A 22555-nucleotide genomic window follows, 5' to 3' on the forward strand; every position below is an offset into this window, starting at 1 on the left:
GACAACATTTAATTGGGGCTGGCTTACAGGTTCAAAGTTTCAGTGCAGTATCATTAAGGCAGGAACATGGCTGAATCCAGCAGGCATGGTACAGGAGGAGCTGAGAATTCATCTGAAAGCTGCTAGCAGAATACTGGCTTTCAGGCAGCTAGGACTAGGTCTTATAGCCCACACCCACAGTGACACACCTGCTCCAACAAGGCCACACCTCCAAATAGTACCACTTCCTGGGCCAAGCATATTCAAACTATGGCAGATGTTAATACAGCAAAGAAATAATGCACGCACATGCGTGTACACACAACTAAAATAAAGTGCAGACTTTAATAAAGGTGTAGCAAAACTATAAATGAAGTTTTATGGGAACTCAAATATCTCAACCCTGAATGAAGGATCCACAAACATTTGTCAGGGAGCTCAGGTCTGAGGAATGAGAAACAGGCAGGAACACTGCCTACTTACATGTGTTGGTTGGTACCTCCTACAAAGCCATCCACATTCCCTGATATTTAGGAAGAGCACAGAAACGGTTTCAGTTGTGATTTATACTAGTTACTAGCAATGTTTACTGACTGCGCTAAACACTGAGCAGGCAGACTGGGTTACAAGGAAGGTTATGAAATAAATGTACCTGGAAAGGTCTCAGCATAGAGTGGATCGCTGTCTGCCTGGAAGTTAGGACTCTGGAGTCCACATGATGCAATGGTTGGATTAGGTGACTTACAAAGTCCCAGCTAGCCTACTGACTGTATCCACGTAGACATGCATGTACCATGCACACACGCTCATCAAGGCTGACCCAGGGGCACAATATCAGCCCTTTTCAAAGACTGATCTCTTTAGCCACCTAAACTAGTCTATGCCACACTGTGCTTAATGCCTGAAACACACATCCCCATGCCTCCAGGGTCCCTGGGACACCTCTAGTGTCCTTGGGCCCTGGATCTGCTACCCCAACCTTTATTCTTCATCCATACCACTAGAAGGCACACAGCCCTGGAGTAAAGGCTAGCAGTGTTCTCTTATAAACCTGACATTGTTTTGCCCAGTGAGGCTCTGCAGTCCCCAAATCCAGAAAGACAGCTGGATGACCAGAATGGGCAATACTGACCGATCCTCTTGTGAAATCATCACTCTTCAGAGTTCCCTAATAAAATTCTGCTAACAGAAACACCTTCCCTACTCTTCCCGGTAACAATGGCTCTTTTACACAACATCTTGTCTCCCTCTTTCTGAAAGACAGAGTTTACATATATATTTAAATTTTTTCATTGGCTTTTGTATCGCCTTGATGTGCCAGTAACTTTGGTCCAGAGAGGTACTTGGTGTGCCAGCAAAGGAGAATGTAAATGCCAATGCAGCTACAGATTCTTTGATCTACGATGGTGTCCTGCCTGCAAGATCTGCTAGTGCAAGAGTGGCACAAAGGTTGTGAGAGTCACCAACCGATATATGACTTGACTGAAGGCCCACTGCACAAGATGGAAAATGAGCCTGACATTGCTTGAATAACCTGAGTCTAGATAGCCCAGGGGCCTAAGGTAAAGCCAAACACCACTGTTCTACTAAAAGAACATAGCAATAAAATAACTCCTAATGACATCCTGCTATACTCACAGATCAGTGCCTTGCTCAGCCATCATCAGAGAAGCTTCCTCCTGCAGTAGATGGGGAAAACACAGAGACCCACAGCCAGACAAAATGCAGAGAATGAAGAATTTGGAACAGACAGCCCTAAATGGGATGTCTTGAATGCTTCCCTTCAGAGCTCAGGGAACTCTACAGAAGAGGAGGTGAAAAGAGTTTAAGAGCCAGAGGGGATGGAGGACACCAAGGAGACAAGGCCTCTAAGCCTCTGGGATCAATGTACATATGAATTCAAAGAGACAGAGGCAACATGCACGGAGCCTGCAGAAGTCTTTTAGACATACATAATGGTTTCCAGTTTAGTGAAACTCTCGAGTGTGTAAATGAGTGGATCTATCTGTTTCTTCTGTCTTTTCTTGGGCTCTTTTCTTTCTGCTTGTTGTTTTTCCTATTCTGTGTGTCAGTTTTTGTTTTACCTTATTATATTTTATTTTAGTATTATGCCTTAGAAGGCTGTTTGTTGTATAATGAGAAAGAAAGAAGGTGGATCAGATGGGAGGGGAGATGGGAGGAGCTGAGAGAAGTAGGGGAGGGGAGACTGTAGTCAAGTATGTAAAAAAAATCTATTTTCAATAAAAGGGGGGAAAGAATTTGATGAAACTGGGGGGTTGGGATAGCATGAAGGACACAAACAGGGGCAACTGAGTTAGTTCACACTTGCGGTCCACAATCCAGAGACAAGAAGGCAAGAGAATGGTAACTCTTACATTACCTGGCACTTGAAAACTGAAAACCTCCATTTAAATAAGTAGCTTGGTTAATAGAGAGCTACGGCACATTATTTTGGAATAGAAATCTTAAAAAAAAAATACCTACAATGCAAGCAAATATTTCTTTCTAAAGCTCTATGGGATCTGATATAAAAGTGAATGACTTTATAGACAGCTACCACCAAAGCACACTGTTTATGTTCTGTTCCTGTTATGTTTCAGATAAGGTACCCAGACATGATGCACTTGGAAGCCGTTTAAAAACGTGGATCTCTAGCCGGGCGGTGGTGGCGCACGCCTTTAATCCCAGCACTTGGGAGGCAGAGGCAGACGGATTTCTGAGTTTGAGGCCAGCCTGGTCTACAAAGTGAGTTCCACGACAGCCAGGACTATACAGAGAAACCCTATCTCGAAAAAAAACAAAACAAAACAAACAAACAAAAAAAAGTGGGTCTCAGCCATCACCTAGCCCTACTGAATCAGCACCTGCATCTTCAAAAATCCCCACTTGATTCATGCCTTGGTTTGAAAGTTTCTCCAAAAGATTCACATGCTGTAAATGTAATCCCCAAGGTCATATCAGAATTGTCTGGAGGTGGGGGTCTTTGAGAGGTGTGGTGGTTTGAATAAAAATGGCCCCCACAGGCTCAAGGGAGTGACACTATTAGGAGGTATGATCTTGTTGGAAGAAGCTCAGGAGAGATTTCCACACTTTAAAGTATGGAGGAAGGACCTGGCATTCGCCACTTCTCTGACACTCACTCAGTTCCTCCAATTTGCCCCTAAGAGATTGTATAGCTTGTGATTCATGCACCACATTGGAGAGGGCTTGGCTGACTCAGGTCAGCTGCCCAAGCATGCTAGCCGCTCATTGGAACCGCCGTGAGAGCTTTAGAAATATAGTCCATGCTTGTAATCATTGCCCCAACATTCAGATACAGTTGGTTTAACGTGGATATCGAAAAGTGACTGAGTACGCAGGGACATTTGAGAACTTCTCTTCTGTACCTGGAGTATGGCTCCGAAGGCCTGGCTGGAGCACCTCCGCAGGCAAATAGAACACTCAAAGTGAATATGAACTCATGAAAACGTCCCAACAAGAATGCTTGCTCTCTCCACTGCTCTAGCCAGCTAGCCAATGAGCATGTGCCTGTCTGGGTTGCCAGGCAACCTTCTGGCTCAGTTTTGCGCACCAAAGCAAGGAAATTGGAACCCGGGATTGAGCTGTCTGCTTTTAGCTTTTTAAACGTCTTTTAAAGTGTGCCTTCTTTCCTCCCCTTTAGAAATACAGAAAGCCAGATAGCCTAAGAGTTGGTGTAAATTATAACACGGATTCATTTTCTATGAATAAACATGAGAGAGAACGTGTGAAGCGTGAAAAGATCTATCAATTATGTTCTTCAAAGCCACCCAAGATTATGCAGCTTTAATGGCTGAGTAATTTTGAAAAGAAAGCTTGGAAATTGAGCTGCACCTGAACTCTAATTAAAAAAAAAAAAAGGCACCAAATTAATTGGCTCTCAGTGCTTCTCTAACAATGAGTCTGAAGTGCATGTCTGAAATGAGCTAGTGGAGGCGACCATGGCTTGGCCCTTGTTCTCCCAGAGCTTGAACCTGGGAAAAACTCTAAGCAGAAATCATTAGAGAAACTTCTGCCTTATTGAAGAGGGGTTATGAGGTTTCATGAAATCCTTGTTAGGTTATTTTCGCCACCTAATATTCCAAATTAGCTGGTGACCCGATCCATGAATGAAATGGGCCTCACATGATCAAGTTTGGCTGAATCCGCTTGTCTGTCTCTTTGCATGGGAGTTTACCACCTAAAATAGCAGAGGAAAAGGACTAGCTGTTCTGGAATTCTGATGGGCCAGATGAGTTCCTGAGCAGAGCATGCACTGACTGGCCTATGCTCGCACTTTTCCACTTTCCCCTTTACTGTGAAGGAGCTGTGTGGTCCACCTCTTTTGCCAGTTGCTTCTAGACGTTACCCAGTTCAGCCCTTAGCACAGCTCTCTAGTAGAGACTCACTTGAACCATGTGGTATATGTACTCCCCCATACAAAATCCAAAACACAGTCAGACACATGATTTTTAACCAACACTTCTTTCTGCCTATGTACACATAAATGCATATACACACAAAATATACAATATATAGGATATATGCTATCATATATTTCATGGGGAGTGAGAAATAGGCATAGAGAGAGACAGAGGCTTCCTGTTCAAAATGAGCCCGCAAACCAGGACTCTAACTCAAATGCTAATGAGCCAGCAACGAAATCTTCCTTCACACAAGGAACAGAGATTTGCTCTGAGTGTTATTGACCTGGCAGAGCAGTGTGACACCGACTTTCAGGAAATAGTCTAAGTTCTCATCATGATCCGAAAAAGAGACCGGCGGAGAGCCAAACATAGACAAGGCCCTGGAGTTCATTCCCAGCAGGGCGGAAAGATAGGAGAGAGGGAGGCAGGATGAAGGCATGGAGGAAGAGAGGGAGCAATCTTACTGTAAATGATTGAGCAATAAAGTAATTTTACACAGTACGTTAAAAATAATGACAAAAGCCCCAAATTGGTAAATATATAAATGCCCTATGAAAGGTTTTCAGTTGCTGAGATGATTTTCTAGTGACTATGATATCTGTTTGAATGGGGTAATGAATTGGTAGATAGTATGAGAAATGGAACAATCAGGGACAAAGGTCGTGATTTTCTAAATCATGAAAGGACAGTCATAGGATATAAAGGAGTGACTGACAAACTCCAGTAGCAGTAGCAGCTAAAGAAGGAAGGATGATTTACAAAACAAAAACCAAAACCTAAATTCTCAAATCAAAAGATAATTAAAAACAAACAAACAAAAAACAAATACACGTCTAGGCCAGAGAAACATGTCTGAGTTGCATCAAGAAGAAAGCCCAGCTAACGTGCCAGGAGCGACACCGATCCTGTCAGCAGATGCCCAGCACAGCAAGAGACACTGAAGGACAGGAAGTCCTACTATACATGCCACTACGTGTAGCTACTACGTGTCTGGGACCAACAGAGAAAGTTAAGGTCAGCGGTCTAGATGGTTTTATGCCAACCTGACATAAGCTAGAGTCATCTGAGAGAGGGGAACCTCAAATGAAAAAAAGGCCTCTGTGAGATCAGGCTGTAGGCAAGCATGTAGTAATTTAAAAAATTATTTATATGTTGGCCCTAGATCCCAATATCACACACATATCCTCCCCCTCCCCCATAACGTGTCCCTTTCTCCTCTGAGAAAGGGGATCTGTAAAAGAACCACATTTTGCTTATCTATTCCTTGGCTGAGGGACATCTAGGTTGTTTCTGGTTTCTGGCTATCACAAATAAAACTTCTATGAACATAGTAGAGCAAGTGTCCTTGTGGTATGGTGGAGCGTCTTTTGGGTATATGCCCAGTGGTGGTATAGCTGGCTCTTGCAATTTTCTGAAAAACTGCCAAATTGATTTCCAGAGAGGTTGTACAAGTTTCCACTCCCACCAGCAGTGGGGCGGGGGTGGGGGTGGGGTTCCCCTTGGTCCACATCCTCGCTAGCATGTGTTCTACCGAGTTTTTTTTACCTTAGTCATTCTAATGGGGCTAAGGTGGAATCGCAGAGTCATTTTGACTTGCATTTCCCTGATGACTAAGGATGTGGAACATTTCTTTAAGTGCTTCTCAGCCACTTGTGATTCTCTGTTAAGAATTTTCTGTTTAACTCTGTACCCCAATTTTTAATTTGGTTATTTGGGATTTTGGTGTCTAACTTCTTGAGTTCTTTATATATTTTGGATATTAGCCCCCTGTCAGATGCAGGGCTGGTGAAGAACTTTTCCCAGTCTGCAAGCTGCCGTCTTGTCCTATTGACGGTGTCTTTTGACTTACAGAAGTTTTTCAGTTCCATGAGGTCTCATTTATTAGTTGTTGATCTTAGTGCCTGAGCCATTGTTTCCTGTTCAGGAAGTTGTCTCCTATACCAGCAATTGTGAGTGGTATCACCCCTGATCTTGTGGTCCTGGGTTCTATAAGCAGGCTGAGCACACCATGAGGAGCAAGCCAGTAAACAGCACGCCACCATGGCCTCTGCACCAGTCCCTGCCTCCAGGATCCTGCTCAGTTTGAGTTCCTGCTCTGGCTTCCCTCAGTGCATTGTGGTTCAGTATATGTAAGCCAAATAAACCCTTTCCTCCGCAGGTCATGATGCTTTCTTACAGCAATATGAACCCTAGCTAATACAGTCAGGCTCGAAGAACATAAAAGATCATATCACCCTATAGACTGTTACTAAAGGAAATGTCCAGTTACTTCAGCAGAAAGAGCTATAATTCAAAGTATATTGACTTTCATACTATCTTTAGGGAACACAGAACACAAAATATACAGCACAACATTTATTATACTTGTCAGAAAAAAAATCTTACCTCTTGTGCTCACAGAAGATAAAAACTCACGCACACATATGTATCCGTGTGAATAGATACGAACACACAGGTCCTCACCCATAAGCATTAAAATCCAGTACAAATGTATACTCAGAGACTGTGGCAGCATGCACAGGGCCTGCACAGGGCCAAGCTAGATGGGGTCCCCTTGTTCAGAGAAAGACTTGGACATGAGCTCCCATCCCTTACCAAGAAGCTATAGCTGCTTGAAGTGAAAAGGTAGCTTTCTTCAATGGCGTCTCACTGGATATACAAACCACACTTAAGGGCAGGCTCCATGTCCAGCAGTAGATGAGCAGCTCAAAAGGAACTCACCAGTGGGTTTTGTAGCTTTTTTTCTTTTTTTTTCCTCATATTGCTTTGTTTGGGCTGTTTTGTTTTGTTTCGCCTTACTGGTTTTTAGAGTGTATATTATGGTTTCTGATTTTGTGTTTTTATGGTGTGTGTGTGTTGTGCTTTTTCTTTGTTTTATCCTGCTTTGCTTGTTTGTTTTTTAGTTTGCCTGTTTTGTTTTCTAAAAAGAAAGGGGAAGGATGGATGGAGGTGGAAGGACGGGAGGTGGGGAAAACCTGGGAAGAGATGAGGAAGGGGATGCCATGACCAGAGTATGTTGTATGAAAAAAAAAAAAAAAGGTTTGTTTTCAATGAAAAGGAAGAGTTACTTGGGCTAGTTTCCTTCTCCTTCCCCCCTCCCCCTCCTCCCCCTCCACTCCTCCCCTTCCCCTCCACCTCCCCTTCCTCCTCCTCCTCATCTCTGTGTCTGTTATTTACTTGAAACCCAGATTTATTTGCTCTTGTTTGTATTCATCATTTGAATTTATGTTCCTTTATTTTGGGGATGTGAAAACACAGCATGCCCTACTCAAAAGGTTTATGCAGATAAATATCTCTCTCTCTCACCATCGCTTCTCTGCCATCTCTCCACACATGCCTGTGGGAGAGCAAAACCACCGATTTATGATCTATTCTACCTGTGATTTGCTTTACAGAAACCATTTTCAGGGGAAGTCATCTTAACCCAGTGACTTTGCTTTGGTGGCTTTAAATCTCAGGGGAAGACTGAAACGTCCCCCCACCCCCACCCCCACCCCCCACCCCTACCCCCAGGTGTCTGTTGTGGAAAAACTGGATGGACTCATTTGTAAATTTCCCTGCCCTAATCTCAGGAACATTTTAGTGTATTTACAAGCCGGTATGTGGGGAAGGCTGTCAGGACTCTGTCTGCTTACAGAGTGCAGATGCCACCTGAGACTGAACCGAATGTCAGATGGTGCTCAGTGATGGGTGGAGGGCCTTCATTGAGATAGTGGCTACCTTGATGACGTTCTCTGAACAAACATAACCCAGAGCCTGCCTAAACTCTTTACTGCTTGTACCAGCCCCATGATACTGGGCCTATCTTTCCTTATGGTTAAAGAAAGATATTTTTGCTGGGCAAGTGGTGGTGCACGCCTTTAATCCCAGCACTTGAAAGGCAGAGGCAGGCAGGTGGATTTCTGAGTTCGAGGCCAGCCTGGTCTACAGCGTGAGTTCCAGGACAGCCAGGGCTATACAGAGAAACTCTGTCTCGAAAAACCAAAAAAAAAAAAAAAAAAAAAAGAAGAGAAAAGAGAAGAAGAACGGTATTTTTAATGGAGACTCTAGAGTCTTCTCTACACAGACCCTGCTGCTCAGCTTTTTAAGCCACATTTTGCAAACTCACCTTCTATCTTCACCTAAGTTGAAAATGTTGACAAGGACACAGTCAGAGGAAGAAAGCATTCTTCTGCACTGAGGCTTCTCCATGACATGGACCAGGATCGTCTCGGCAGTCTTCATGACTGTGAGTCTTCCGTGAATCAGATCATATCCTCTGAGAATATTCCAGGCCTTCTCTGAGGGATTAATTATCTCCTAGGTGTGTCTACCCGGCTATCCACAAGCTACAATGCATTTATTTTTTTTTTTTCTTTTCTTTTTTTTTTTTTTTTTTTTTCCATTTTTTATTAGGTATTTAACTCATTTACATTTCCAATGCTATACCAAAAGTCCCCCATATCCACCCACCCCCACTCCCCTGCCCACCCACTCCCCCTTTTTGGCCCTGGTATTCCCCTGTACTGGGGCATATAAAGTTTGCAAGTCCAATGGGCCTCTCTTTCCAGTGATGGCCGACTAGGCCATCTTTTGATATATATGCAGCTAGAGTCAAGAGCTCCGGGGTACTGGTTAGCTCATAATGTTGTTCCACCTATAGGGTTGCAGATCCCTTTAGCTCCTTGGCTACTTTCTCTAGCTCCTCCATTGGGAGCCCTATGATCCATCCATTAGCTGACTGTGAGCATCCACTTCTGTGTTTGCTGGGCCCCGGCATAGTCTCACAAGAGACAGCTACATCTGCGTCCTTTCAATAAAATCTTGCTAGTGTATGCAATGGTGTCAGCGTTTGGATGCTGATTATGGGGTGGATCCCTGGCTATGGCAGTCTCTACATGGTCCATCCTTTCATCTCAGCTCCAAACTCCGTCTCTGTAACTCCTTCCATGGGTGTCTTGTTCCCAAATCTAAGGAGGGGCATAGTGTCCACACTTCAGTCTTCATTCTCCTTGAGTTTCATGTGTTTAGCAAATTGCTACAATGCATTTATAAGAGGCCCAAAGCAAAATCAGAAATTTACTAAAAGCATGAACCTTTTTGAGTTTGTTTAGTTCAATTGCATGACTTTCATGACGTCATGCCACAATGCCAGGATTAAAATTGTCTAAATTAAACACAATGGTTGAGCTCATCATCATGATTTGTTGTTTTGGTTTTTTGAGGGTTCAGATATCAGACGACCTAACTAATTGTACGTGTATGTTTCTTTTAGACTGTGGGAGTGGAGGCTCAGTAAACTGAGCTGCGGGAGCCAGAGGGAGCCCACTGTTACACTTTAACCAGTGTGCAAAGAAGGCTCTTAGGCAATTAGTTACCTGGGACTTTCTCCCCAAGGGCTTGCTCACAAGTCACTGTTGGGATGAAGCTTCATGGCCTTGGAATCCTGGTAGCCATCATCCTCTATGAGCAGCATGGCTTCGCCTTTCAGAGGTAACACCAGGGGCCTAGGCGGGCTGGGTCCTTCCCACTTGTGTGCCTCTCACAGAGCAGAAGTAGTGTCCTGGGATAGAGAGCCAACTGGGTAGAGGCCAGTTCCTTCAGAGACTTGAAGTCGTTTGGGTATAACAGGGTATCAGTAGTACTTTTTTTTTCCATTTTCTGCTTTCATTTTACCAGTGTGATAAGTATACTCAGAGGCTATGGAGATTAAATAAACAAATCGGACCTTGACGAATCGCCTGTACCTTCACATAACACATGATTTATATTCTTCCTGCCTTAACACATAGATATATGAACTAAATAAATAAGTTTTAATCTTGTTCATAGAGCATAGGAGAGGCTAAAGGTAAAGGTATGAAATAGACCTGGATTACACACAGTCATTGAGCAGAGACCGAGAGAGGGTGCTGAGTTACAATGGACGGATAGAAGAACTTAGCTATTTCTTCATTAGCTTCGTTGGAGTGATTTCCTGAGAATCTTTGACCGTAAACTAATTAGGACACAAATGAATAAATGTTAGAGCACACTGAATACATGGGATAACAGTTGCAGCATACCTGCTTGGTTATTATTATTAACTAGGCGAGGCTAAGCTTTAAAATTGACATATAACTTTGGGATGGTGATACTTTTTTTTTGTTTTGTATCTATAACCCTTTTCCAGTTGTCTCTGAGATGGGCCCTTGTCTTCTTCTTACAGAATCGCAGGGAGAGACAGCACTTGATCTGTCTGGGTGGGGAAAAGTCTATGCGTCAAAATCTTTTCTGAGTTAGAAAACCCATAGAATGTTCACTCATTCAGGTAATGTTGTACAGCTGAAGCTGTGTTTAGGATAGCTGGCTGATTCTCTTTTGTTCAGTGTGATTGTCAAGTAGCAAGCAGTAAATTCCATTGTGAGAGACTGGCTGTTAATGAGTTCATACAAAGATCAGAAGTGCTAGAACAGTTGGTGACTCGTGCATCTATATTTTATTAATAGTTAAGTAAGTATGATTTTAGGATCTTTGTAGGTTCTAATATTCCATAACTTGATGACTGTCTTTTGTTAGAAGGTAGCAGCAACTCTGATAACATCATCTAACCCTAACCGTAACCGTAACCGTAACCCTGACCCTAACCCTAATCCTAACTGTAACCGTAACCCTGACCCTAACCCTAACCCAGTTCCTGTAGAGGCAACATCATTGTCTTTGAGTGGTGGGGGCAGAAATCTCTTGTGATTTAGGAGTGTGTTTGACTCATGTACTAGGCTGGACACAATGCTGCTATTTAAATACCTGTCCTATACTTGGGATCTGTTCTCCCCCTCCCCTCCCCTCCCCTCCCCTCCCCTCCCCTCCCCTCCCCTCCCCTCCCCTCCCCTCCCCTGCCCCAACTTTATCAAATGGCTTCTCTATGTTACCCAAGTAGACTCTGAATTTCTCATCTCCTGCCCAAGCCTCTCAAGTCGATGTGCCTGGACTGCAGATGTGCACTACTGAGCTGGCTCCAGGCTGCCATGATGATTCTATACTAAATTACACAAGGTACTCATCGCAACACAAGACACGGAAAGATCTTACCGTATCTTTACAAAATCATCAAGCCTGTGCCTATTCAGTGGAGCTAAATAATGCAAATGAAAGAGACGGGCAAAGGGAAATGGTATGGGCACGAGGGAGAAAACTCGCTCGCACGTGGTTCTTACATCCTTTGCTGCGGCATGCACTCTGAAATCTACAGACAGGTATGCTTGAAGAGTAGGATGAGAAAATGGTTACAGTTAGCCAACTAATACTACATGGAAAACAGTTAGTGCTTGCACATACCTGGAGGACCTACTTGTGAGTGAGAGGAAAAGGAGGGGCCATGTTGGAGACAGAAGCATCCCCGAGCTCCGAACTCTCACCCCTGCACTAGAAATAATAAAATGAACCCCCTCCCCCAGTGTTTCTGAGCTTTTTCAAGAGTAAGCCATTACTACCACTAAAAGAAAAATCTAATTTCATTCAGAGTGACAGCCTTTGATAAATTCTTATTTCTGGGGGTTAGAATTTAAACCTTTCCAGAAAGCAGTAGCCAGCTGGCATTTGCCTGAAGCTGTTCTTTGTTACACTTTTCTTGCCGTGATCATTTTCCTAATAACAGTTTGGGTTGGAGCAATGTCCTCGTGGTTGATTTGTAGGCGCGTGCTGATAACTCTCATCCGTGAAATGCCTTGGAACTACAACCACAAAACAGCCTGTATAAAGGCATAAATACCATATGCCAAAGAGGAAGGCAACTGAAGCCCACATTTCCATATTCGGTTGATTTTCAGGGCCAGATAAATAAATAAAACACTAGCAAGAATCTTGTAAACAAAGTCATTAATTGTATTGTGCAATGATTATCTAAGTGGAGTCTGTCAGCCCAGGCCATTGAGAAAAGAAAAATGAGAAACATGGACAGAAAGGAAGAGAAGGGTTTGGAGAGGAGGGCATGGAGGGCATCGTAGACCACAGCATATGTGGTTTGTTAATGCCACACTCTGGCTGGGTACCCGATTCCAGTCATTCTCTTTCAGTTATTAGTTCTGCCCCCTCCACTCATAACTAATCATTATTTTCACCTCAAGGAACAGACCACCAGTGGCCCCCAAGCACTGCAAAGCATATGACAACATCACAACCTAGAACTATCTATCTATCTATCTATCTATCTATCTATCTATCATCTATCCATCTCTCTATTCATCTCTTTATTTATCTAGCTATTCTCTATCCATCTATCTATTCATTTCTCTATCTCTCTCTATCTATCCATCCATCCATCAATCCATCTATCATTTCCATCAGCTATCTCTATCAGCTGTTAATATACCTATCTACCTATATACTCATGTATGTATAATCTATCTCTTCTTCCTCTGTGCTTATGCGTTTTATTCTATTTTTAGTGCAAGTTTTTTTTTTACTAAATATTTCTTGTGCAAATGCTGTAATTATCACTATAGAGATTTGTTCTTAGTCATGGTTTGTATTCCATATTCCCTCAGGACCAAGAAGCAAGTTGGAGAGGAAAGGGTTTATTCAGCTTATACTTCCACATTGCTGTTCATTACCAAAGGAGGTCAGGACTGGAAGTCACACAGAGCAGGAACTTGGAGGCAGGAGCTGATGCAGAGGCCATGGAGGAGTGCTGCTTACTGGCTTGCTTCCCCTGGCTTTTTACACTTGATTTCTTATAGAACCCAGGACTACCAGTCCAGGGACAGCACCACCCACAATGAGCTGGGCCCTCCCCCCTTGATCACTAATTGAGAAAATGCTTTATAGCTGGATTTCATGAAGACATCTCCTCAAGGGAAACTCTTTTCTCTGTGATAACTCCAGCTTGTGTCAAGTTGATACACAAAACCAGACATTATAAGATTCAACAAAACACACCTTTATTTTCATCTCTCGTTGCCCCTGGGCATTCTACATAGTGGAATTATTTTTCCTCAGGGATACACAGAATGTCAGTTATTTCAGCCCACTGTGAAATAACTGACAGACCTTGGGCTGTATTAGAATACAAAGTGTCTCTATGCAGAAGTTAGAATACCATCTCCAGTGAAGCTATTGTTCAAATTTCTTGGTCTTTCTTGTTAAAAAGAAAAAATTTAGGTCTGTTCAATGAATCTGTTGATTGAAGTGAAGAGAGCAGCCTACAAATTCCCCAGCTCTGACCAGTGTTCAGAGGACCTCATCCAGTTAGGTACAGAAATAGGATGTTTGGGAACGAAAGAGCACGGTTTATTGACTGCCTTGTGCCATTTCAGCTGATCTAACCGGCAAGAGCCCGAGACTGGCTCAACCTCAGTTGCTATTTGCAGCGCCTGGCTCAACCTCAGCCACTGGAAACACAAAACCAGAACCAAACAAGAAAATCTCCTAACTTAGACTTTTTTGTTCATTCGCCTGTGTAGTCAGCCAATTCGTATTATTGTAGCAGACCCTGAGGTCCCTGTGCCCTTCTTTATGATTTACCTCACATAGCAGGAATTTCTATCTGTTTCTGCCCAAATTTCCCCAGGAGGTTGGCTCTGAGATGAAGACTGACAGTTTTCTGAAAAGGAATGTCATCCAGCTCTGTGGAGGAAGGAGGGAGGAGAGTTTGGGGTGGTGGGATGGGGGAGGTGTAGGGCAGGGTAGGGGGAATTGAACTGTGAGACTATCACAACAGACATGATGCTAAGACCTGCCACAACCGCCCCTGCATGTCCCCTGCCACACTGGAAAAATTTTTAAACTCTCCCATCATGGCTGGCGAGAAGGTGCTTCTGAGCCTTCCCCCAGTACACACACATTACAGCAGCTTTTACCTTCTGAGATCATGTGGGAGCCGTGCCAGCTGAGTCTGATCACTGTGATTACACATTTGAGCACTGGAGAAATCCATATTAGATTTGCAGATCTAGTGCATCCATTTTGATTTGGACTTGGTCTAAGGTTCCAGATGCCCAGAGTAGAATATCAGCGTGGACCATGCTGACAAGAGCCCTCAGAATATTTGAGCACCTTCTCTGGCAGTGTTCAGAGTAGCTTGAGTCAACTGCCACAGGACTCTTGCAGAAAGGAGTTGTGATCCCTTTAGACCAGTGTTTCTCAACTTTCCTAATGCCTCCACCCTGAAGTGTAATTCCTCATGTTGTGGTGACCCCTCTCCAACCATAAACTTACCTTTGTTGCTGCTTCATAACTGTAATTTTCCTGTTATGAATTGCAATGTAAATATCTGACAGGCAGGTTATCTGATATGTGACCCACAAAGGGGGTCACGACCCACAGGTTGAGAACCACTTCTTTAGCTATTTCTTACAGTACTACAGTGTCTTTTGGGAGTGTCTAGATTATCCTTCAGGCAAGAAAATCTGGGAGTAAGTACTGACTCCAGTCTGGAAACTAGACGATGGTTTATGACTTTTGACTGTGGTAGCTTGTCTTCAGTCCTTCTCAGTGCCCATCTTTGACATACCCTGATTATAAAGATTAAGCAATAATCTTACTGGCTATTCATCTGTAATTGGCCCTGGGAGTGTTGTGTTCTATTTGCCCTGTGGCTCCCTGAAGGTCATGTCTCTCTGGCTACTGCTACAGCTTTGCTGCTCACAGGAGCAGTTGGGCTTGGCTTCTTGCTGATGCACAAGTCCTGACCCCTGGAACTGGCAGTAGAGTGTGGGGGGACCTGGGGGGCGGAGGAATCTCATCATCTCTGTTGCTATCAGGAAGCTCCAGTCTGTGGCAGAATGCTCTACACTGGTTCTGTGAATTGAATCTACTTCCTTGCTTGGCTTCCAGGACAGTAACAAGGACTGAAGCCTGGCAGTGGCAATGCTGGACAGCACAGTGGGACAAGAGTGGCCCTCCCCTAAAGGGGGTGCTCTTGGCCATTCTGATGGATTCAGCTTTCTAGTTAGGTCGTAGGGTTTGGATGCTAGGATGGTTTTTAGACCCTTGGAGAAAACAATGGCTTGCACTAACTAAACTCAAAATACCAGAATTAACGTGGCAGATACTTAAAGTGTATGTGTGTGTGTGTGGGGGGGGGGGTGCTATTCATAGACTGAGACGTGTCAGGATTTACATACCGTGCAAGGTGGCGCTCGGTTTATTGTAATGATCGAGGACGAAAATGAGGCTCCACAGCACTGGAGTCCATAGTGCCTTCTGTAGTCAAGAGTGGTTTTAATATTTGTTTTTTGTCATTCTTGTTGTTGCTGCTGTCATTGGTTTGGTTTGGTTTTTCTGAGTAAATAAAATGTTAAGATTTCTTTTTTTAATTATTTTTTTAAGAAAGAAAAAACTAGAGAGAAAACACTGAAACTATCCAGGCGTGGTAGTGCACACCTTTAATCCCAGCACTCGGGAGGCAGAGGCAGCGGATTTCTGAGTTAAAGGCCAGCCTGGTCTACAGAGTGAGTTCCAGGACAGCCAGGGCTATACAGAGAAACCCTATCTCAAAAAAACAAACAAACCAAATCAAACCAAAACAAACAAACAAACAAACAAAACACTGAAACTGTGTCACCTGGAAAAAAAGGTCTTCGGCATACCAGTGGCCATTTTCTTCTGTATTTCCTGCCTTTTCTGTAGCTTCTGTCCATGCCCCTGCCCCTGCCCCTGCCCCTGCCCCTGCCCCTGCCCCTGCCCCTGCCCCTGCCCCTGCCCCTGCCCCTGCCCCTGCCCCTGCCCCTGGTGCTAGGATTAAAGGCCTGAGCTACCACACCCAGCTGACCTTTTTTAAAAACAAAAACAAAAACAAACAAACAAACAAACAAACAAAAGCCAATTGTAATTAGCTGTGCATGGTGGCACACACCTTCAATCCCAACATTCAGGAGGCAGAGGCAGGCAGAGCTCTGTGAGTCTGAGGCAGCCTGGTCTACAGAGTGAGTTCCAGAACAGCAAAGTTACATAGTGAGACATTGTCTCAAAAAAACAAAAATAAAAACAAACAAACAATTGCAGCTATGTATAAGGCTCTGGGTTTGATACCTGTGATCAAAAGCACATCATATTTTGCCCTCTCTCCTTCCCAGACAGCCATGGGAGCTGGGGTTCACAATATGTTCTTTGTTTATTCGTAACTTTCTCCTGCTTTTAATACATAGTGGTTTTCTTTCTCTTCTAAATTAGTTTTTCAAAACTAGGACCATATTTCAGTTTGCGTCATCTTGTTTCCCTGCTTTATAATATATCACGGAAATCATCCCCAAGTTAACTGTTATAAATCAAACTCATTCTTTATAACTGGAAAACGCCCTAGGATAGCTGCATGCGTGTTTCCAGTTATTGACACTTTGAAGAATGATTCAATACATAGCCTTGAACATATGCCCCTAGGCAGTGGGTGAATGGATTATGCTAAACCTGTACCAGGGATCCACATCAAATTTCCCAGGCTGATGTTCTATGAACCACTGTTTGCTCTTCTCAATGGTGTCCAGAATCCAGAGTCATTTTATCAAAGTTCTCTAAACAAAAGCATCCTCTGCCCCATTGCTAATCATGGTTATCTCCTTACTCCTAGTTACTTGGGAAAAGGAAGCCCAAATGTATCGGTATGCTTTCAAAATCTTCTCTATGGAAGGACTGCCTAATATTTTTACATGTGACCCTGGGTATACAGGTATATAAAACCGATATACAAAGCAATCATCTGCCAAAAATAAGTCCTAAAGAAATTGGTTTTAAACCAATTCTTCAGTATCCATAGAACCTTATTGTTTAATAAAGATGAAGACAAAATTGCAAGCTAATGAGATGAGTGTATTTGTACACAAAGGAGTAAACGCCGCCGAAGCTTCTGATACTACAGAATGAAGAGTGTTTTCAACTTTCTCCGTGTTAATCAATATCCTCATTTTTATGCAATCAATGCTGAGAAGTCCGTCTTGCATAAATACTCCACACACGGTGGGAGAAGTATGACAGAAACATTGTAGGAATTGTTGGAAATTCTGTCCTAACCCCAGGCCAAAATTCATTTATAATGGCTTTTTACGAAATGCAAGTCAGTGACTCAAACGGCAAGTTTTAAAATCCAATAGACTAACACAATCCAATCCAAAGGTGACGCTGACCTGTGGATGCCGAGGGGAAGCAGTAAAGAAGTGTTGACTCCTTGTTTTCAGTTATGAAACCGCCATGAGTTTGTAGCAGCAGAAAGCCGTCACGCACCGCCGTTCAGGACAGTGGAACTGAGTTGAGGTGTTTTGGGATCCACTGGAATTGTGTGGTCTGGTGGCACAGAGTACACATGCTGTGTGTTCAGAGCAACAGCTGCAGTGACCTCATGCATGTCATGCCATACAGGAGAATGCTACACAAGTGCCTTGGATTCATCTGGTGTTTGGTTTTAAATTAGTTTTTGGTTTTTTTTTTTTTTTTTGGTTTTCATGCATGCCAAAACCTCTTACTGTTGCCAAGGTTTTAGGAGGTCCACACTCAGCTATGTGGTTTAGAAACTCAACTATGGTTTAGAGAGGTGCAGGAGATACAGATAATTTCTTTCTGTTTAGTTACTATTCTTCTCCTTTTCTGAACACCCGTGTACTAGAAGGTGCAGGTTGCCATTTCCCAGCAAAGCCCTGTGACCTCCTGGGTTCAGCCTCAGCCAGTCTAACTTAGTCAATAAACACTGTGTCTTAGTTAGGGTTATCATGGCTGTGATGAAACACCGTGGCCCAAAGTAACCTGCGGAGGAAAGGGTTTGTTTGGCTTACATATACTGAGTCACCCTCCACTAAAGGAAGCCAAGGTAGGAACTGCAGCAGGACAGGAACCTGGAGGCAGGAGCTGATACAGAAGCCATGGAGGAGTACTGCTCACTGGCTTGCTCTTTCTGTCTTGCTCAACCTAATTTCTTATAGAACTCATGACCACCAGCCCAGAATGGCACCACCCACAATGGGCTGGGCCCTCCCACATCAATCACTAATTAAGAAAATGTCCTACGTGCTTGCCTACAGCCTATCTTATGGAGATATTTTTCTCAGTTGAGGGTTCCCTCCTCTCAAATGACGCATTCCTCCTACGGAGCCTGTGCTAATAATGTCTATGTACCCTCCTGAAAGCTACTATAACCTCTTCTGCACTTTCATAGTTCTCTGTATACTTCTTTAATAAAATCTTCTATTCGATGTATTTTTAGGAGGTTGGAGAATGAGTGGTTAAGAGGTTAAGAACACTTGCTGCTTTGACGGAGAATTGGAAAACCCATAAGGGAGCAAGCCACAGATGTCTCCAAGTCCAGGGGATCCAGGGCCCTCTCCTAACCTCTGGTACACATTTACACAATACACATGCACACATGCACACTGAGAGACAGAGACAAAGAAAGACAGAGACAGATACAGACAGATGGACAGACAGACAGAGACAGGTACAGAAAAATAAATCTTAAAAAAAAAGTATTTTTTAGAGTGACAAGAAATGTGCAGAGGAGACACATGGAGTTCTTGCTTGGCCCTCGTGCATGCTTCCAAAACCCATCATCTTACATTATCGCTCCATATTCGTCAAAACTGTGAAGCCAGATCTGGGTGGCCACTGTTTTCCTTTTCTTTTTATATAATAATCTCCTACAGAAAAATTGGACGGCAAGCTGCGAAAATGAAATCTGCTAAGAAGCCCTCCCTCTCTGAGTAAATGGTTTACAAACAGAAAGTAAATTGAGACTGAATCACACTAATGTATTGCCCAGACTGTACCAGCAGCCCTGGGAATTCTTAACACTGTAGCAAGTGTTACACCACAGAAAGGAATACTCAAAGCAAAAGAACATGCTAAGAAAACTGATATCCCAAAATCAAATTCATCTGTATGTCCTGGCAACAAAGGTGGCTAGGATATGGAGTATTCAATCACCATTTGCAAAAGAAAAGAACATTGTTAGAAGAAGTATAATTTTAAAATATGCAATATATTAATGGATAAAACTTTTATAAAAGGACAGGAAAGTAGGCCAAACAGATGAATCGCCCGTATTTGTTGGTGAGAAGACTCAGACTCCTGAGTTTGTCCATCCTCCCCAAATTATGAACCTATAATTTAATAAACTCACCGTGAAAACCTGAAGGTTTTATGAATCATGACAGGTTGTTGATTTTTAAATTTTGTGCTGAAGATCAGATCTCCCCAAGAGGCCTTTTGAGAGGCACAGGGTAAGGGTGGGGGTGGGGTGGGGGGTGGATAGGAGCTCATTCTGTAGGATACTGAGAATTAGTTTGGAGGTCGAAGAAGTTAGTTCTGATCCTCAGAACCCATGGGAAAAAAAAAAACCCAGCTCTGGTGGTTTGTGCTTTTACCCTCACCCCTGGGGAGAAAAAAAACAGGCAAAGAACAACATCCCCATTAAAACACAACATCCCAGAAAGCCATACTATATTATAGGTGAGGAGCATCCTAGCTTATGCTACAACAACTAATGCATTCTAAAAGAGCCTGGCCTAATGCAATAAAGCCTTAATTAGTAGTTCATTTGTGCGGCTATAACAATGACAGTACTTTCAACTGTGCGTTTATAAGCAACAGAAACTTCTCCCTGTGCTAGAAGCTAGAAATCCAAGGTCAAGGACTAGCAGATTTCCTTTGGAGTTGTGCACTGTGCAGATAGGGTGTGAGGCAATGGGTGAAGTCACTCCCAGGCTTCTTTTATAGGAACATTCATTCTAATCTTATTCCAAAGGGCTTTCCAAGTCCCTCACATCTTTACATCACTTTGGAGATTGGGATTTCAACATATTTCAACAGATCTGAGAGGGACGCAAGCCTCCATCACAACATTTTTCCTGTCAGCAATCATAGTAATCAATAGAAAACACAGCCCTCCCTGCTACTCCACTCTAAACTGTTTCCATTACACAGCTCGATGTCTGTCTTGAAGTTCTTTGCTCTAGCATGCTTTCAGCCATGCACATCCCCACTGGCTGAAAGTCAGGCCTCAGCATAGCCATGTGCAAGGCCGGGGGATGCAACTTTTCTGTAGCCTGGGTAAAAGACATGGTTTGATGCACATTTTCTCTGTCAGGTAGTGTAAAAACCCACATCAATAGTGACATATATATCTTTGGAAGGTATTGGAGATTCTTAAATGATGATATGATGTTAAAAGGGGAAAGAAAGAGCGACAGAGACACACACACACAGAGAGAGAGACAGAGAGAGAGAGAGACAGAGAGAGAGAGACAGAGAGACAGAGAATTCCTTTGCTATACTCCCTACCAATCATTTCCAATGACTTAAAAGATGGGATAGGAAAGACAAGTACATTGGGGGACTGAAGAGGTAGCTTAAGGGCACCTCTGGATTTGATTCTTAGCACCCATGTGGCAGCTCACAACTGTCTATAACTCTAGTTCTTGGGATCTGACACCCTCTTCTGGCCTCCATGGTCACCTCACACACATGTAGGCAAAACACCCTACATAATGCATAAAATAATTTAAAACAGAAAGATGAAAGATATAGATGTGACTACTATTGTATTTCAAAGCTTGGTAAGACCTCTTACCTATCAATCTGTAAGAAAATGATGGATAAAACTATATCTTAAAAAGAAGCCAGGGCTATAGCTCAGTAACAAAGCACTTCCCTGGCAGGCACAAGTGCCTGAATTCAAACCCAACACTGGAAATAACAAAAGAAAATTAAAGGGGGAGGGCAGGGAGACAAATTTGAGACTGGTAGAAGACTTTTGCAGTATGAGTCGCTGATAAAGATTAGTGCCCCCCAAAAGAAATAAGTGATATGGTCAATTATCACAAAACCATGAAGGAATGAGTAGGAGAAAAAAAGAGCAAATAAACTGGATATAAACAACACATCAGTACAAACTGGAATGCAAAATAGTTAGGACATAAAAGTGTGCACAGTTGGTAGAAGCCACAACCTTAAAAACCAAGTTAGTCAGAAAATTAAAATACAAGAGCTGTGTGCTTATGTTGAAGGTAGAAGTTAGAGGGCAGATGTCATCAAGCGATGGCAGGAGGGGGTCAGGGGAAATCTTCCCCACAGGAAATACAAATGAATGAAAAAAGTGATGGACTAATTTGACATTATCTTGTGAGAGGAACGTGATGCCTACCTCAGGACTCAGCAAGTCCACTGGCCAGGAAATGCTTGTAACGTGAGCTGTGGCAACAAGCTTGAACACGCAACTGTAAGAGAGGAAGCATAGTTCGCACGAGTTCTTAGAATGTGCTCTTTTAAACTTTAACAAAATCTATGGTCCATGCAAGGCAGGCACACTACCACCAAGCTATGTCTCTTATTTTCTTTTTTATAAGATTAAAATAAAAATCAAATAAATCCAGACAGCTCCTGAAGGATCTCCACAGACAATAACCCGCTGCTGTGTATAAGAAAAACCACTGTAAAGTGAAGCAAAAGATAATGAGGAGCAAGAATGGGAAGGGAAGGTGCTGGGTGTCTTTGGGAGGATAGGGATGTGAGAGAGGAAGAAAGACCACACAGGGACCTCCAAGGATGGCAGTCGAGCTCTCTCTGAGTCTTTCTCCTCCTGTGCACGATGAGGGTGGAGGTGTGGTGATGCTTGATGTAGGATCTCACTGTGTAGCTCAGGCTGGCCTGGAATTTGTTCTGTAGCCCAGGCTGGTCTGGGGTTCATTTTCCTTCAGCCTTGAGAGTGTTTGGGATTACAGGCTACACCATGGTACCTGACCTGGAGTCGGATTTCTTAAGTGGGGTGAACTTAACTACTGTTAACACAATGCTCTGTTATATCTCAAATCCTCACTATTATGTTGCTATTAGTTGACATGGCAATTCTGCGTATTTGTGGGATACAGTGGCACATGAGGATACACATGCACAGTGTCTAGTTGGATCAGGGTAGTTCGTATCTCCCTTTTTCAAAGCTTTATATTTTATTTATGAAAGCATTCATATTCTCTCTTCTAGCGATGTGAATATATAGCACAGTATTTCTTGTTTATCATAGTTGCTCCTGTGTGGTATAATATATTCATTGAACACTAATTTGGATCTGAGGATCGACACCCCCCTCCCCCATCTCCTCCTATACTTCCCAGCTTCTTTGGTAACCACTTTTCTGCTCTCTCCCTTCTTGAGATCTCCTCTAGAGTCCACCTGTGGATAAGATCACATAGTGTTAGCCTCTCTATGCTTGGCTTATT

At 43.2% G+C, this 22555-nt stretch overlaps 1 protein-coding gene across 1 annotated transcript in view; it reads left to right on the top strand.

Annotated features, from left to right (window-relative positions):
* The first annotated feature begins 9736 nt into the window (after positions 1-9736).
* The window catches only part of Cpb2 (carboxypeptidase B2 (plasma)), a 41269-nt gene continuing 28450 nt past the window's right edge, over positions 9737-22555 (top strand). The window contains exon 1 of the mRNA NM_019775.3: positions 9737-9875. Coding sequence (NP_062749.2) covers positions 9805-9875 — 71 coding nt within the window. The 5' untranslated portion in view covers positions 9737-9804. The remainder of the gene's footprint in view (positions 9876-22555) is intronic.

Source organism: Mus musculus, chromosome 14 (genome assembly GCF_000001635.26).
Source record: "Mus musculus strain C57BL/6J chromosome 14, GRCm38.p6 C57BL/6J".
In the NCBI taxonomy this organism is placed as follows: Eukaryota; Metazoa; Chordata; class Mammalia; order Rodentia; family Muridae; genus Mus; species Mus musculus.